Below are 18638 nucleotides of genomic sequence, written 5' to 3' on the forward strand. Positions count from 1 at the left end.
CAATGTATAAAATCAGAGAAGCCAAGATTTTAAAATTAAAAATAACCTATAATCCCATCACCTTGAAGTAACACTATTTACATCCTTATTTTGGTTTTCATGCTTTTTTCACACACACACGTACTTTTTACATATACTTTTTAAAGTCAGATGAGATTGTACACACTATATAATTTGTTTTCTGTCCTTTTTTAGTAAGTAATCCATATTACGAACATTTCTGTGTCAGTAAGTCTCCTTGTTATCTAGTACTGACTATACCAGGTGGCACCCTAGCCCATCATTTACTTCCCAGTACTCTGTGCTAGACTGGGTTTTACAGGGACTGGGGATCTTCACAGCTTAGCTCAGATGATACTTTCCAGGTACAAAGGAATGTTCAGTAAATTTGAAAATATACCAGCATGATTTCTTCTTCCAAAATGTTGGCTGAAAAACACAGTCTTAATAGTATACCAACCTTTTCACTTATCGCAATGAAAGTTTCTAAACCGGCATCCCATGTGGTGAAGCAGGAAGCCCCTTCCTGTTGGATGCGGGCAGCTCTCTCAGGTTCTGTGCGTTAGAAGATGTCTGTCTGGGTTACTGTCAAAGTTGTGGGCCAAGAAAATCACTACAGTAGGTGCAACCAACTTGATATTTAGCTGATAATGTGTCTCCATGTAAACACTGTTGTTTACTTTTACAAAGCAACCAAAGGAAATGAAGTCCTGTGCTGGAAGCAAAGGAAATGAGGTAGGACATGTTTTCTTCTAGAGTTTTTCTAAGAAATAATTCTGTAACATCTTATTTTTATACAGCTCTTAAACTGTCCTTTATATCTTTCTATAAAGTCAAATTCATGTTTCTCTGATTACAAATGTAAAGCTTGATAATTGCAGACAATATAAGAAATTTTGTTTTAAAAAGGAGGAAATTACATACAATATACCCTCCTAAGAAAATGACTATTAACATTTTGGTTCAGATCATTCTAGACTTTATGGATATATTACAACCCTTGGCAAATGATCTGTTGGAGAAACCCTGCATTTTTCCCCTCTAAGAGATCAAGGTAGTACTGCCCAATGCTCTCTGCTCAGAGATTCTGCATATGTAAGACCATCTACAAAAGGCAGTTATAAAGCAGTGAGGCTGATTTCTGGCATGAACGGTGTGTGGATCCTATCTCCTGGCTTTATATCTCACATCTCCTATGAGAAATCTCTTTGAATTATTTGGAAGAAAAAAGCACTTTATAAATCTAGCATTCAACTACAATCAATCTAACCCACCCCACAAAACCACAAAGACCCATCACAACAGGTTCCATGCTCCCTATTTTTCGTTCCAAGAATGCTTCAGTCTCTTTGTCCTGTCTGAAAGATCATTTGGCAAATATCAGTCCCACCAAAGATGAGCTAAGCCTTCACCCAGGGTATATCTTTGGCTTAGGGCAGAGCCTCGAACACCCAGGTATCATATGAGCAGAGCTTTTGAATTTAAGAATATTCCAGTAAACCAAAGAAGTGGGAGTTATTATTTCTACCTTATAGAAATCCATAAAGTGTTTCCAAGCTTCCTGACTGAAACATTATCACACTATAAATAAAAGCCCATTTCATCCATCTCACTGGAGTTTTGCAAATGACATTTCATGCTGCATGACATCCCTGAATAGTATTGACTAAGTCTGAATAGACTAAGCACAGTGCTTCTGAAATCTTATTAGGTAAAATAAATCAAATGGGAATAATCTGAATAGCTCAGCATTCAGTACATTGTCATCTTAAGAATGTAAAATCAAAATCTTGGATTTCCCTAGAGATGGAAATCTAAGTAAATCACTTTCTACTATAGAAAAACCAACCAGCCTTATTAACATTGTCTACTTATATTAATTTGAATTTATTCCCTCTTACTTTCCAATTAATAACAAAATTGTACAGTACATATCAGAATGCTTTCATTTCTTCTCTTATTTTTCAAGTTCGTCAGAGCAGGATAATTTTATTTTTAAGCTTTTCTTTGAGCTCCCCCTGTTGACAGAATTTTAATATGACTCCTAGATACGTTTAAAACAAGCCATAGACTTGAACATTGTTTTATGTGCTACAAGAATCATTGAAAAAGTCATAAAATACATAAAAATAGGCTCAGAAAGATGAAAACGAATCAGAGGATTAGCCAGGAAGCGGAGGTAACCAGAGGAAAGTCATAATGTCATGATGCCAGGGACTGAAGCAACCAAAACTTCGGAAAAGCAGGAAGCTAAGATATTATAACCTCACTTTAAATTGCAAATAATATCTGTTGTTTATCTGTGAGCTGCTGTTTACCTGCGTGAGGAGTTCACAGCCTGGTAAGAATTTATTTAATAAACCCTCCTGTGGCATTTACTATATACTGGGCACTATCTAAGAGCTTCCCTGACATTGATTTATGTAGCTCTTGCGACACTGCTATGAGGTAATACCATTAGTGTGGTGCTTATTTCCGTTAGGGAAACTGGGACACAGAGTGGCTCCCACATCCATGCTCTTGGCCACGAAGCCATGCTGCCCCTGGGATCCTAAAACCTCGCCGGGAGAAGCTGTGCTGTTTGGCACCCCTCTTTGACCCCCTCCCCCCTCTACCTCCTTGTGCCCCCTCCATTTGCTGGGATTCCTATGAGGGAGATCTTTACAGGTTTGCAGGTAGCATCTCACCCTTTCCTCCCTGCTCCAGCTGTGGCTCCTGTTGAATCCACCCACTCAGAAATCACATGGCTGCCATGCACCAGAATCCTTACAAACTTTAGGGGGTAGTAAAAATACTGCTCCCTCAGAAAATGTTGCTGATATCTCCCTTACCCCCTGTGAGCATCAGTGGGGTAGGGCTCCACCTCTTATAGGTAGCTGACCTTGCACCAGCCACTTAACCTCACTAACTTCCAGTTTCCTTACCTATAAATCTGGGGATTGTGTTCACCTGTTCTTCATAGTGTCGTTGGGAGGACCTAATGAGATGGGGGGGGGGAGTCGATTGTGATATGCTGTGCAGATGTCTGCTGTCTTCCCGATCAGCCCTCCAGGCTGCCCCCTCTGTAAAGAGTAGGTATTTACACAGGTGGGGACACTCTCCAAAGGAGGTAGATCTGACCCAGGACAAACTGCTAATCCTTACCCTTCTCTGCCCACCCGCCAAGTGCTCAACTAAAGGGTTCCCTTTCAAGGGCCCCTGAGCACATCCCTCTGTGGTTCTAGGCCCCTGAAACCTCAGAGCGCCAAGTTCATCGGCCCCTTTTATGGGATCAAATGTCTCAGGTTTCTACCACCACCTCACTGGTTCCCACCCCATTCTCTCTTCTTCACACACACCCACACCCACACACCCCCACACCCACACACACTAACTTTGGGGTCCCTCAGTTCTGCTTTTCTGTTTCTGTGGTTGTGAGAACTTGGATTGGATACTTATTAGATGAGCAAGAACATACCAGAATGTCATGAATGATAGTTTCCCTAAGGCTGCCATTCCAAACCTCCTTAGAATTGCAGTACCCATGGCTGTTTGGCTCTGGGATTATCCAAGAAGAAGGTACCCATCAGGATGTGCCGGGGCTCCTGGCTATAGGATTGGGTGAAGGGAGGAAGTTGCACTAGACCCATGCTGTTCCCAGAAGACCCAGAAAGACCAGAGAGGTGCTTTGGGAGCCACCTCTAGGTTAGGAGTTGGTGAAAGGTGGAGCTCAGGGTCCCCCACCCCTGTTTCAATCAAGACAGCTCTACTTTATATATTCTACAGATTGGAATCCAGGTGGGAAATTTCCTTTTAAGAATATGTTCCAAGGTTTAAAAACTTTTGAAAAACCATTGGATTAGACAGTCTCTGAAGCTCCTTTAACTATGTTGCAAAAGTGCAACATAGGGTGTAGTCTTTTTACACTTTAAAAAAAATAAATTTAACTTTAAGGATTTGCTTTGGAATTTCACAACACCCCTTGAGGAATCTGTAGACACACTGTCACAAAATCGAGGTTAGCAATTACTGCTCCTTTTCTCCCACCTTTGTTCTTTCCTTCTAAGAGTTGCCATAAAGAAACAATTCCATTACCTAGCAAGTGGGCAGACTTTGAAGGCATCCGTCTGTCCCTGTAAAATAAACATTCCCAGGGAGCAACCTTTTCTGAAGGTCCATATCTGGAGGGAGCCAGGTAGAGAGTGATGGTTGAAATGTGAAAACTGTTTGAACGGGAAGCTGGAATTGCAGTCTCTCGAGTTTGTTCTTTGTCAGCATGCTTTAACTGATAAATGACAGTTTTAGCCACAGACTGAGGTGTTAGGTAATTTTGTTTATGTGGTGGAAAGTCATGAAGCACAAAGAAGCTATTAGTAAAGCCTGGATGACTTGAGTTTCATTTAACAAAATACCCAAACAGATGTTCTGTCAAGCCTCAGCATTCTCAAACACAGGTACGCTACTCACACTCTAACCCAAGCATTTCACAGGAAGTGAATTTCCTTCTGAACTAATTTAAGTAGCTGCAATGCTTTTATAAGAGAAATATCAACACAAGAACAACACTAAGAATGTGGACTTTTTCTGCAACACCCCCCATACAGTCCCCTTATTTTATGGGCTGAGAATTAGTTGTCACTTTACATTCATTTCCTATGATCTGGTGATTGAGGTCTATCTCTCATATGATTGTATCATCATTTCCCTTCTTACAATTGTTTCCCAACATCTAACCCAGTGAGTAGCCCATGAGAGGTACTTAATAAATATCCATCAAGTTAATGGAGTATTGTAATTGTGGTTTATTCCATATAGTTTTCCATGTGCAGCATTATCATAGATTATGCTTGTTAAGAGATGAGCAAGAAATTTAGATGAAAATCACCCTTATCCCAGTCAGATTTACTTAGCAGAGGTTTTCTTTCAAATCAAAAGTCATAACCATTTGCTAACATATTCTAGGATTTCAGGGTGTACTACTGGGCACTGAGCAGAGGGAATGAAAAAGAATATGGTGTCATCTGTACCTGCCTTTCGTTAGATTGTGTATTTTGTCCCAGGCAGAGCCCTTTATAATTTCCAATGTCATATAAGGATGATAAATATGGATACTTCAAATCCATAATCGTCTCAGATGATTAGAATGGCTTTTAATACAGACACTAATGGTGCATCTTACTATGATATTTTCCTAATCTGTAAAGAATGAATCCTGGGAATGTGAAATTGAATAGTGTCCCTGGCTTGGACTACACTGATACAGTCATAGAGACTGTGAGTGATGGTCATGCAAGCTTCAAAAATTAATGATGCTTCCTTTTGTCAGAGCTGCTTTTATCCAATCACATGCATTGTAAGTCAGCTTCCTTGATGGATTTGTTCTAAATGTGCCTCACAATTGCATTAGGGATTGTAAGTAAACATTAGATATTAGTTTGAATCACTGAGAAAACCTCTCACCACCCACATCCCAGTTCAGTAATGTAATACCTAAAGCACAAAGTTGTTTTCCAAAGTTAAAGGACAACCCTGAGTGCCATTGCTCTGTCTGTGGAGTCCTGGTTTTTCACACTTTGGATGGGTGCCATAACTCAAAGATCTGAGGAAATTACCCATAATGAATGATCATATCTGTACATTTAACAGTATTAATTAAACTGCAGAAGCTAGAATCAGGTAGGGATGAGCCCTCAGATTCAAAAAGGCTCCCTTTGGCTGCCTTCCAGCCACACCTCTCTGCAGAGAAACATGTCTATGGGTTCGAGGCAATGTGCTCACCCAGAGCCCAGGACCAGAATTCCCAGCCTGAAAGACCTGAAGCCTACTTCCGGGGCCTAGGCGCGCCTCTTCTCCAGACTTACTCTCCCAAGCACAAGTGTCCCCATCAATGCAAACATTTCTGGCACAAGCATAGGGCCCTTGAGGCCACAGTGGTCATGAGAGACCCCGAGCAGAGGTGGAGGAGAACGGGATAGGCAATGGTCTAGGATGGCCATGTTCTCCCCAGGCCACCATGTTCCTGTGAGACTTTGAGAAGTTAAAACCTGGCCAGTTAGGTCATGTGGAAGCTTAGATGTCAAGGCAGGAGGCTAGGCTATATTTTAACAGTTTAACTTGATTTATAATGGTTAAATATTTAGACATATGGTACATGGGACTCTACTGTGCACTTGCCTCAGGCCTCTCAACTGTTCTGCACAGCCTTGTATCACCCGGGCATCTTCCCTGCAGATTTCAACCAGAGGAAGGGGCATAGCTCCCCTGTATACACTTTTACAGGGTCTTCCTCTCTTCAGCACAGTACTTCACGTCTGCGTTCAGCTTGACCTTGCATCCAAAATGCAGAGAGCCTCTTTAGTTCCTCTGATTCGTAGGCTCCAGAGAGTAAACCTCCTGTCCTCCACCAGGGCTGGGGAGGTCCGGGACCTCACTGCATGGACTGGGGCTCATAACTGCTCCTCGTGTTCAGCCCTCTTCACTCTCCAGCCTCAGGGACTCAGACCCCTAGTTTTGGGCCACATTGTGCCTTATTGTCACCCTCACTCCACTCTCCCCTACTTCTCACTAGGAGAACTAGATTAGAGTTTTACTTTATTTGAAAGTAAACAAAACTCCAACTGTTATGCTACTGAAGTTTCCAGAGGGAGCAGAAGAAATTATGTTTCTCACCTACCATGTTTAACCAGACGGAAATTTTGCTTTCTTTTTAAACAAATTTTCTTATGACACTGAGTTGTTTCTGTTATATCTACACATTTATGGCTTGTTTTTATTAGCAGTTGATAAGTCAAAAGAACTAATTTTCAAAAATTAAAAAATAAAGAATTATGTTATCTGAATTTCAACTGATGAAAATATGCTAGAATTTTTTAAAAACCAGAAATTATGTTGTTTTGGAGACTTACAATTATTCTGTTTGTGGAAATGAAGATTACTCAAACTCTATGCTATATACTCTAAAATAACTTGTAGAATAATAAGAGGAAATGTTCCATCCTAGGGAATGTTCAGGGGCATATGCTCTAAGAATTTATTGATTTTTATAGAACAGGCCTAATAATAGAGAGCAAGTTTGCATTTGTAAGGTTAAAAACTTATTTCTTCCTCTCTTAGGGCTGTCACATGGTGACTGAAGAGCTTCATTCCATAACCTTTGAAACACAGATCTGCCTCTATGGCCTGACTATAGACTTGGAGGTAGGTGTTTCAAGAAACATCTGCTATTTACCAATAATATTTTCAGGAATTGGTCAGCATTTGTAGATAAAATCTCAGCCTGTTCTAGGTTTTAGTACATCCTTACTCATTATTTTTCTTTTAATTTAGAAAATCAATTATTTACTAATTAGACAACATAGACTATTCTGGTTAAAATATGAATGATAAAATCTCATGGGCATTATGAATTCAATACACATGTATATTGAATAATTTGTTGGCAAGATTGTATATTTGCTTTGTTTTCTGGGATTTCCTGAGTCATGGATACTCAGTGGAAAACCTAAAGAGAAATAAGTATCCTTGAGCCATGTCATGTAGAGGTATATTTTCAAAAATTTAATCTGAACATAAAAATCCCTCAGAAAGTTTTTTCCAAGGTGATGAGTGAAGATAACAGGAACATTAACAGTACATTGTGTTGATCCTCTTATAACATTCATCATTGAACTTTGGGGAAATGGGCCCTGATCGACTGTGAGCTCCTTGAAGGCGAGACATCATGCCCCGTTCGTCACTCTATCACCAGTGCCTAGCACAATGCCTTCTGCATAGCAGTAGCTCAGCACTTGTTGAGTAAATGAATGAATGAATGAATAAGCACAATTTCACACACCCTGAATATGACCCTGTTTGTGGGATATATTACTTTAGAGTTCTGCCTTTGCTCTTTTTATCTTAATGAATATAAACATGTTTATAAAATCTTCCATGGATTCCTCACTCATCTCTTTTCCCTAAACTTGTTTCTATGAACTATTAAGTTTCTCAACTGGCCATTTTACTGTCTACAGCTATCTAATCTCTGTTATTAGGGAGGGATTAATGAAAGTTGCTAGTCTGTGAAAGTCTGTTTATTCCATGAGGTTGAAAACTACATCACCAAAGGTACTAAGTTGAGTTCTACACCAGCAGACCAGGCAGCTCTGTCTCCCATAATGCTTTGTATTCCAATATTACTTATCTCACCATCCTCTACAATTAAAACTCCCATGTCTAGTACTGACATTAATTAGATGTCAGATCATAATTTGAACATATTGATCCATCCCAGAGATAAATTTAAAATTAGATTCTTTAATGTAACTTGTGAAGAGAACAGTTGCTAAATCATTACAAGCTCTAATTAGTTACATGTTAGGCAGTATGTGATATAAGAAAGTATAAATATTTACATGGTATCAGGAAAGATGTTAAAGAGGCTGACTGGCTGAGCACTTTTGAAAGGATTCCTGGGTCTATAGCTTCTTTCTTCCCTGTGCCTTGACTGAGAAAGTTCCAGTGCCTTCACAAGTCATTTTAGTGACCAGAGCAGTGTAGACAACAGGATTGGAGGAGAGGGATTGGCTTGAGATGGCCCGTTAGGGGAGAGGGTCAAGTCTAAAGTCAATGTAAGGTATACCTACCTGTAATAATTATGCTTTTTATTTATTTATTTATTTATTTTTTAACCAGACCAGCTCATTACCTGTGGTGATGATTTCCAATGTCAGTCAGTTACCTAATGCTTGGGCATCCATCATTTGGTACAATGTGTCAACCAGCGATTCCCAGGTAGAGTCTCTATCTTATTTCTCCTCCTTTAATTTTATTTGATTTGCTTTGTCAACAAAACCCATCTGCATGAAAATATGTATGTGTAAATAACATTTTGGCATGTCTTTGTGGGTTGTTTTATTTCAGAACTCCAATATATCTAGTTGTATGATTCCTCTCTCTTGTCATATTCAAAGTATTATGTTCAAATGTACTTGGACCCTGAGACAGTTCTGGCTAGCAAAAGTGACAGAAGGTCTGGTCAGCTCCCAAATATGTGCATCAGAGAGAGTTCTGGAGTCGTCCTGAGGGACTGTTAAATGGGCTATGGGAGGCACCTTGCTCCAGAATTTGATGTCTGACTGCTGTGTTTATCGCTGCAACTACTTCTGGCCACACCTCCACACGGACTCTTCTACAGAGGTGGAGAACTGGTTTCCAAATAAGTAACTAGACTATATATCAGTTTTGCCTAACTGTAATCTGATTGTACAAGTTTTCGAGTTTATTATAGATTTAATCTGTTGAAGTTAATCATATATTTAATCCATTCTAAGCTCTAAGTGGGTTTTAATGCCATCTTGTGGTTATTTGAGACATTGATCAAAAACTGGTCTCAACTTAAAGCAGCAGAGGACAGACAGATGCTCTCCTTAAAAGACAACCAGGGAAGGGAGTGGCAAAAAAGATGAGTAAGCACTTCCCCCTGTCCCCTCTTACCAAACCTCAGTGTGTTGTCCTGGAAACCTCCAAGGTCAAGAGAAAATAGGTCAGATGTAAATAAAAACATTCCTTCTTAATTCAAAGCGAATGTTCCTCCCAAAGGGAAGAATTCTTTTACTTGGTCCCAGCAACAAGAACAGACATACTGAGTCAGCTCTAAGTGTTCTTTCGCTTTAGCTAAATGTGCCTAATAAGGAAAAAACATGGAAAATGACTCAGTCCTATTCCTTCTCACCTTCTGGTGCCCTGGCATCTGAGACAGATTAACTGCACAGGAAGGGGCTGCACTGAAGTGCGTTGTTCCTCACTTCCCCTCAGCCTGCAGTGAGAAGAACAGAACTCACTAGAACTCACTGGAGAAGTCACCTGGCCTTTAAAGCCAACACCCCTGAAATTAAATGTTATTTCTTATTAGGATCTACACACATCCAGAGCTTCTCATCCAACGCCAGGGCATGGGAGGGAGATAGGATATGTCTCTGTTCTCCAGCCTAAGAGGGTGGTGTTGCTGCTGCACTTAGCTTCCTTCAGCATCCTTCTTTTTTAATAGTTTTGATTTTTAGAGAGAGGAAGGGAGAAGGAGAGAAACTGAGAAACATCGATGTGAAAGTGTAACATTGATCGGCTGCCTCCTGCACGCCCCCCACTGGAGATGGAGCCCACAACCTGGGCACGTGCCCTGACCAGGAATCGAATCGGCAACCTTCTGAGACGATGCCCAACCAACTGAGCCACGCCTTCCAGGGCCAGCACCCTTCTTTAGAAAGCCACCAGTCCACTAACCATTTAACCATCCCAGATTCTGCTCTGCTCCTGGATGAGGAATCTGGAGATACAGCTCCTGACACATAGCTGCACAGCCTACTTACAGAGTCTAGCACAAAAACTAACTCTGGTTTCTCTTCTTTATTCTGTATAGTTAGCTGAGGTTGGCCTGAAGAGTTTAAATCAGGAATCCTATATATTGAATTACAGTGGTTCGATGTCATTAATAAATATAATCATCATTACAACTCTATTTCAGAACTTGGTTTTCTTTAATAATCCTCCATCTGCCACGTTGAGTCAACTCCTGGAAGTGATGAGCTGGCAGTTTTCATCATATGTGGGCCGTGGCCTTAACTCAGATCAGCTCAATATGCTGGCAGAGAAGCTTACAGGTGAGAGCTGGTAGACATGGAGGACTTACCCCTGGTTTTGGTACTCAAGTGTTTTAGGGAACCAGGGTGATATTACTACTATTAATAATAACAATGATCACTACAATTTCTTGAGTGCCAGGCACAGATAATATAGCTAAATCTTTCTTTAAGAAGTTCTTTAAGGAAGAATAATGATTATTTAAGGTGGGATAATCCATTTTATAGATGAGGATAGTTAAGTAACTTGCCACAGCTGCATGGCTAATTTATAGCAGAGTCAAGACATGGGCTAGGCCTGCCCAGTTCTAAAGCCCTTTCCTTTGATCCCACACTCCAGTCTCCAGGGTATTCTGACACCATTTCCACTGAATATAATGTGAAGTCTTAATGGTGCCTTGATCGTTCATATTAGTATCACAGTAGTCATTAACCAACTAGAAAATAGCTGATTCCAGGACCACAAAATTTAATAGAAATTTAAAGCCACCAGGTAACAATTCTTTGTATCAAGAATATTTCAGTCTTGACATTTTTAAAGTGTGCAAAATAGAGTCATTGGTACTCAATGTAATGACTGTAATGTTAAGCTTTTTCTAAAAGAATTTTAAAAGATATATTTTGTCAAGTTTGAGATAAGCAGATTTAGCACGGAAAAAGAAATAAACTTGGATTTGTATACATTTCTAGTTAAAGTCAGGCCCAAGATGCATTTGAGCAGCATTGTAAACGTGTGTGATTTGGTTAAATTTGACTTGCAGGTGATGCTGGGCTACCACTTGTACTGTAACTAAAATGATCAAAAGGTATTTAAATAGATCAGGGCTTTAAGAATATGACAAAATTTACTAAGGTAAATATCCTTTTGGATCATTATTTAATTCATAAACAGCGGTAGTAGGAATTCTGTAAGTACCTGGTAATGAGTGAATAAATCTTTTCAATATGTAGCACAGAGAGCCACCATATACTTTCAGATCTTTTTCCAAGTATTTTTATGAGTATAACTTTCTTAGAAATTTAGATAGGAACTCCTGTATCCTTTCACTGCCCTGGGTCAAAACAGTCAATGGTGTTCATTCTTTTCATGGTAATAGTCAACGCTCCTGGTAATCGGCTTTGTCTACTGGCATGCTAGTTGAGTTTATATTTATTCACCAGCATTAGGCTCCTCTTACTGTCTTCTATATAAGCCATATTCATGTCCACTATGCTTCACCCTACATTATTCTTGCTACTGGGGTGGCTTCCTCCTTCCCCTCCGACAGTTTATTCCATGATATATTTTTACTGTTTCTAGCCTTAAATACTCTATAAACACATAGCAGGTGCTCAAGAAATGCTTGAAAGAAGGGGGGGAATCTAAATTGAGCACCAAATTGAAGAGTCTAATTATTTAATTAAAATGTCATTCTTTTCTTTCATTTTAGTCCAGTCTAGCTACAGTGATGGTCACCTCACCTGGTCCAAGTTCTGCAAGGTACAAAAAAAGGGGAACAGGGCCGGGGAGGACAACATCATTTATTTAATCTTTTTTTAAAATAGTGCTCCTTTTTTTTATCTGACAACTGTAGGTAGTCTTTTTTTATCAACTGCAGCATGCATTTAATTTGGAAATATAAGAACATTTCAAGATTTAGGAAATACGTTATAAACAACCATTTGGATATTGATGTTGTTTACAATTTTGGCTAGTTTTTTAATGTTGCAATTAGGATCTTGTATATACCTTTTTATACTTGTCTAAATATATCTTTCAGATAAAAATCCTAAAAGGTTGCTGAGCAAAGAGTTAAAGAAATATTTAAAACTTTCACTACACATTGCCAAATAACCTCATTAAAAATGTGTCCGAATTTACAGTCCTTACAAGAAGTGAGGTTCATATTACCCTGTGTCCTTGCCAAAATTGGTTTTATCATTTTTATATTATAGATCTGATGGGTAAAAATGTAACAGTGATCCTTTTTAAGTTTCCATATCATAATCTGAATTTTGAGGATTTCCTGGATAAGGTTATTTTAAAGAGAAACTCTAAAGTGTTGTCTCATTTAAAGAAAAATTTTCACTGAAAAAAAGGAACTTAAATTGTTATATCAACATTACTATTGAAATAGTTATTGTGCTATATTTGTTTATTCTAACAGGAACACTTACCTGGTAAATCATTTACCTTTTGGACATGGCTTGAAGCAATATTAGATCTAATTAAGAAACACATTCTTCCCCTTTGGATTGATGGGTGAGTTTCCAGGTTATATTCTGCATATGAGTTCACTAGGTGTGTTTTTTATGCTGTTGGTTTTTCACTTTCTTTCTTTTCTTTTTAAACATGTTTAGTGTTGTGGGGTGGGAGTAGTTACAGTTCCTTACATTTTTCATAGAATATTGATGTTTACTTTAATCTATGAGTATTTCAGACACAATTAACTTTTGGTTATACTCAAAACAAATTTAGATCTGTTCTTTGTGAATGAAAGAAATGCAAATGCAATAACTTACCATCTTTGATCGGATAAAACTATTCATTGTCCCATTTTTAGGTATGTCATGGGCTTTGTTAGCAAAGAGAAGGAACGACTCTTGCTAAAGGATAGAATGCCTGGAACGTTTTTGTTGAGATTCAGTGAAAGCCACCTCGGAGGAATAACTTTCACCTGGGTGGACCACTCTGAACACGGTACAAGCTCACTATCTTTCATTCCTGTGAAATTAGCCTTGAGTTTGGTCACTGGTATTTCAGTTTCCAGAAGTGTATGTTGTGTTACTCTGCTTTTCATACTTTCAGTAGGTTTGAATATGAGTTGTTACAGTTGTCCCAGGACACAGGCTACCATGAATTTCTTACAGCTTGTGTGGGTGTCCCCTGTCACATGGCAAACTGTCCCATCCAGGCTGCAGAGGGGGGCTGGCATTGTTTTAGAACCAGGGACACGAGGATAATGTGGGCAGGAAGAATCGCCACAAAGAATGCCTGCAGAAACCTGAATGTCCCTCGGCTTTCTGTTTTTCCAGGAGAAGTGAGATTCCACTCTGTCGAACCCTACAATAAAGGCCGGTTGTCGGCTCTGCCATTCGCTGACATCCTTCGAGACTACAAGGTTATCATGGCTGAAAACATTCCTGAAAACCCTCTGAAGTACCTATATCCTGACATTCCCAAAGACAAAGCCTTCAGTAAACACTACAGCTCCCAGCCTTGCGAAGGTCAGGTTCTTTCCTCTTGCTTTCCATCCTTTATATTTTGGGAAATAACCTCATATTGGATTAAAGGAAATGAAGCTCCTCTTTTTATGTTTACTTTGATCATTATAAGATCCAAGGTGTATGTGAAGGTCAAAACCTTAGCAAGGAAGTGTGTGTCCGCAGCCCCTGAAAAGGAACTGTCAGGGCTAATCTATAGCTGTCACCAGATTTCACCCTGGCCATGGGGGCCTCTCACAGCACTTGTAGAGCTCTGGTTTTCTCCTTCCTCCTATGGAACTGCAGACTTCACTTCTGTGACTAGGGGAAAGGAAAAGAAAGATAAAGTAATGATTGGAAAGCCATTAAAAGTAAAGCAAGTCTGTTTTTTGCAAAAGAAGCCCAAGGTTTATAAACTTGATATATATATTTTTTTACCTTATTGTAGCCTCACAACTCAGTATTGTTCATTTGCCCAGGAAGGTACAAGGAAGTCTGCATAACATCTCCCACCTCCTAGCCTACTAATAACAAGTCTTGACATGCCTGCCTTTCCTGGTTATATGTTAATGGCCTAAAATAATACCTGGCCAAAAAACTCATTTGGTAAATATTTGTTGAATATATGAAAGAACATTCATGAAATTAGCTACGTAACTGTAAGTTCACCATTCTGTCTCTTTAATGAAAGTATAAACAATCCATGAAAATGTTCATCTATAGCAACTAAATCTGTGAGCACCACCTTGGGGAATATCCTACAGTTGTCACTCACAGAGGGTGACCGTTGCCACTCTACTTCATTCCCTTCTGAAACAAACAGAAAACAAAATGAAAAACAGCAACACCAAACCCTAAGTGTCTTTACATCTGATCAAATGAAACAACACATGTCAATGAAACAAATTACAGTTGATTCAAATTACAACTAGACCAAGCACAAGTTCAACATAGTATATCAGAGAAATTGGGGGGCTGCATCCAAGGCTGACGTCTGCACAGTGCTTTTTCAGTAGCACTGATGTCTGTACTTCAAAAATCTGTGTAATTATAAGATTATGATTGGAGTCAGCTTTAGTGAAAAGAACTGAATTACTACAAATCCCCCAGTACACAAATAAATCAGTCCTTATAATCAAAGTTAAATGTAATATAGAAGCCAGTAATATAGTTGATTCCCAATTTTTCTCACGCATTTTAGAGGCATTAATATGTAAAGTTAGATTGGACCTGCCAGGAGATGTGTTTTTCTTTTCTTGCACATTTTGTGTTCATCTAAAATACTCAACTAAAAAGGTTTGTGAATCTGACCTCTTCTTTTTAGCATTATTTGTATCTTTCTAGGCTTTTTTTCTAATTTTATCAATAATATTGATAACATGTTTTCCAACACTGTGCCTTTCTTTTCCAGTTTCAAGACCAACAGAAAGAGGAGACAAAGGCTACGTTCCTTCTGTTTTTATCCCCATTTCAACGATGTAAGTAATCTTAGTTGCATGTAAAATATTTATTATTGAATTGACAAAAAATAAAGCTTTTCTATAGGAAATTTAAGAGTAGAGCAGAATACAAATAACTGAGAATAAAGCATTTTAATGCTCAATATCCCATTTTCTTTAATACATAAAGCTGGTCTTCAAGACATACCACAGTCCATCAAGACTGGAATTACTAAGTTGCCCTTTTATACGCCATGTATTCCACAGTAGGCTGAATGCTGTGATGTCAGATGATGAATTAGGCATCTCGGTGTCACAAATAGATAAAGCCCTAGAAAGGAGTTTTTGACACAGTAGGTCACCACGAGCTATGATTCTTGAATCCTTTTCAATATTTACCTTGTCATTTCTTTAAGCCGAAGCGATTCGACTGAGCCGCAGTCTCCGTCAGACCTTCTTCCCATGTCTCCAAGCGTATATGCGGTGCTGAGAGAAAACCTGAGTCCCACAACAATTGAAACTGCAGTATGTTCCCTTTCTTTTCCATGGCTCGTGAAGGGCATTCCCAAATAAGCAAAGGCGGTGTGTGAAGCAAAGGGGGTGAGGTTCTGCCTGGGCACTGAAAAAACAAATTCATTGGAGTAGCACAAGGAATGTCTGTATGGTCCTGTGTGTTGCTGATATTACCCACATTGAAAGCAGACACCTTGGCTTGCTTGAACTGTTTTAAATTCTTTCCAGTACAAGCTACCACAGGACAAAATATTCCTGCACCCCACTCAAATAAGCTTTGTCCCTAATTCCACTGTCAGCTCCACCAAACCCCACCGCTCTCCCCACATACTCTCCTTGGACAGCTTATTCCATTGTTAGATGTCCTTAAATCATTTAGTTATGAGAGAACTTTTCTTCATTTTGCACCCATTTCCTCTTACTTTTTGGTGGGATAAATAGGCTTTCTTAAAATGGTTTTCATCTACTTAAAAGATATATTTTGAATACTTAGTAGTTAATTGGTAGAGTGATTATGGAGCATTTAGTAGACACATAAATGTTTACATTAAGAAATAGTGATTTATTTGCAAAACAATAGTTTCCTCAAAGGTCATTTTCATTTTTCAATTTTAGATGAAGTCCCCATATTCTGCTGAATGACAGGATAAAGTCTTGACACTTGAAAAAAGGAAGCAAAAGAAAAAATTTAAAGACTGATCTTTGCCAGCAATCACATCTTATTTCTTCAGCTTTGTATATACCCAAATTGTTGAAGTCCAAAGCTCTCCTCTCCCTGATGTGACACCCCCTATTGGGAGTGTTGTGATTGAAATGCTAAAAACCAAAGCTTCAAATAAACTTGCAAGATAAGACACTTTTAAAAAACCAAGTGTTAATATAGTATTAAATAAAGACTCATTTGTTTGTATTTGTTTCATTTCTGATTTTGTTTCTCCTGTGTTACCTATGATTTTGGCTCTAGAAGGTTCCAGTGTGAAGATTTCAGAATAGGCCCGGCCGGGCGTAGCTCAGCAGTTGAGCATCGACCTAGGATCCAGGAGATCAAGGTTCAATTCCAGGTCAGGGCACATGCCCAGGCTTTGGGCTCAATCCCCAGTAGGGGGCATGCAGGAGGTGGCTGATCAATGACTCTCTCATCATTGATGTTTCTATCTCTCTCTCTCTCCCTGTCCCTTCCTCTCTCTGAAATCAATAAAGATATATTTAAAAAAAAAAAAAAAGATTTCAGAATAGGCCAAGGATTACAGAGTCACACTACATTGCTCAAATACCAGCAGGAGCGCCTGAGGGAAAAGCCAAATAAGCCAGTGTCCTGAACAGTGTGGTGATTGCAGGGGTGGAAGGGGGTGGGTGGAGGTGGAAGAAGGCATAAAGGGGATAAATGGTGATAGAAAAACTATAATTAAAAAAAATAGTTTAAAAAAATAATAATAATAAGCCAGTGTCCTGAGTTCCAGCAGGTAAGTGTCATCATACTAGACACAACATGCAGGCAATAATGGGGCATTAACAGCAGGAGTTCAGGGCGTACCCAGGAGTGAATTATGAAGCCTCTTGATTGCTCTGTCAACATTGTCCCAAGGGGGTTCACATCCTGCTGGGATCCCACATCCTGCTGGGATCCCTGCCAGGGATACCTCTGTTGAAGGAAAGCCCCAAAAGTTTAGATCGATTCCAAAGAACTGACATGTAACCTTATTCAAATTCACAAGAGCTTTAATAGGAGAAACTTACACATGCGCAAGGCAGCTACTCGCAGTGGTGGCCAGGTGGGGAGAACCCACAACCCTCCCAGGACAAGATTTCTTTTTATGAAGGGTTAACAGTAAAACCATATGGTGGGTAGTTCAGAGACCGCCAGAATGAACAACGCATTCCTAAATTAACGATAACATCAGGCAGTGTCACACTCTACATTCTGGCAGCCAGCCAAGCCTGAGGCTACAGAGTTGAGAATCCAGCATTTCCCAGGCGCTTCTGCTGCTGGACCCACATTGCATCTCAGTGACTTCCCCTGTACCTCTTACTAGCTGGAGGGGTCCAGAGTCAGTCCTGGTGGAATATGGGGCACTGATATTATGGACCAGAGTAGATGCTTAGTGGTGCCATTGTCCAGCTGCTGCTCTTAGTAATAGTGAGGGACCCCCCCAAGTACCAGGACCTGGGAAGCTCTCTGTGTCTGCCAGGCGCTAGGGAAGCTGCTGAGCTAGGCAATACCAAGGCATTGCATGACTTATTACAGAAAAGTCCTGAGGCTGGCATCCAAGATGAGCCCTGACTGCAGTCAGAGATGGCAGTCCCCTCTGGAGGACCCCTCTCCAACTTCTTCCACCCATTTCCTGTCCCGTAGGCAAACCAAACAGGGAGAGGCCAATGTTTGATGAAAAAAAGAGTTCCAAAAAAGGAGAAAAAAAGATTTAACATAACCTACCTTCCTAATGGGAGATTCCACCCTCTCAATCTCCTCCTATACCCCAGAGTATTTTTTTCTGCCAACTAGGAGCAAATAAGCAGCATTTAATGAAACATAAGGTAGATTTTCAAAATATTAATCACATTTTTACTTTTCTCCTTGCCCATCCACACCAATCACAGATGCCCATTTTGCTAATCCCTTTTCAAATTCTTCTTAATGTATAGAATCACTTTGACCAATCTTATTGAATATTGGTGACTTTATACGCAATAAGTGCTGAAGAAGGACAGCTGCCAGTGAATTTCCTCAAAGTCTTAAGGTAGCAAGGAAAGCCCCCAAAAAGCCATAAAGAACAAATATAAGTCTGCAAACCCAGGGGATTTTTCTTTACCTCACGTGGTTCTGGAGGCCCATGTACTCCTGTGATAGAAGAAGCAGAATTAGGGGTCAAACCATAGTAAACTGCCCTCGGTGTGCACACCAATTTCT

General features: G+C 39.7%; 1 protein-coding gene across 1 annotated transcript in view; it reads left to right on the forward strand.

The window, feature by feature from the left end:
* Nucleotides 1–16640, forward strand: part of STAT4 (signal transducer and activator of transcription 4) — an 81664-nt gene extending 65024 nt beyond the window's left edge. Inside the window, exons 14-24 of the mRNA XM_081142283.1 lie at nt 691–735; nt 7093–7176; nt 8653–8751; nt 10481–10616; nt 12026–12075; nt 12743–12837; nt 13139–13275; nt 13611–13802; nt 15190–15256; nt 15634–15742; nt 16346–16640. Of these exons, the coding sequence (XP_080998409.1) occupies nt 691–735; nt 7093–7176; nt 8653–8751; nt 10481–10616; nt 12026–12075; nt 12743–12837; nt 13139–13275; nt 13611–13802; nt 15190–15256; nt 15634–15742; nt 16346–16372 (1041 nt within the window). The 3' untranslated portion in view covers nt 16373–16640. The remainder of the gene's footprint in view (nt 1–690; nt 736–7092; nt 7177–8652; nt 8752–10480; nt 10617–12025; nt 12076–12742; nt 12838–13138; nt 13276–13610; nt 13803–15189; nt 15257–15633; nt 15743–16345) is intronic.
* The last annotated feature ends 1998 nt before the right edge of the window (nt 16641–18638 follow it).

Source organism: Miniopterus schreibersii (assembly GCF_964146895.1).
Source record: "Miniopterus schreibersii genome assembly, chromosome: 7".
In the NCBI taxonomy this organism is placed as follows: domain Eukaryota; kingdom Metazoa; phylum Chordata; class Mammalia; order Chiroptera; family Miniopteridae; genus Miniopterus; species Miniopterus schreibersii.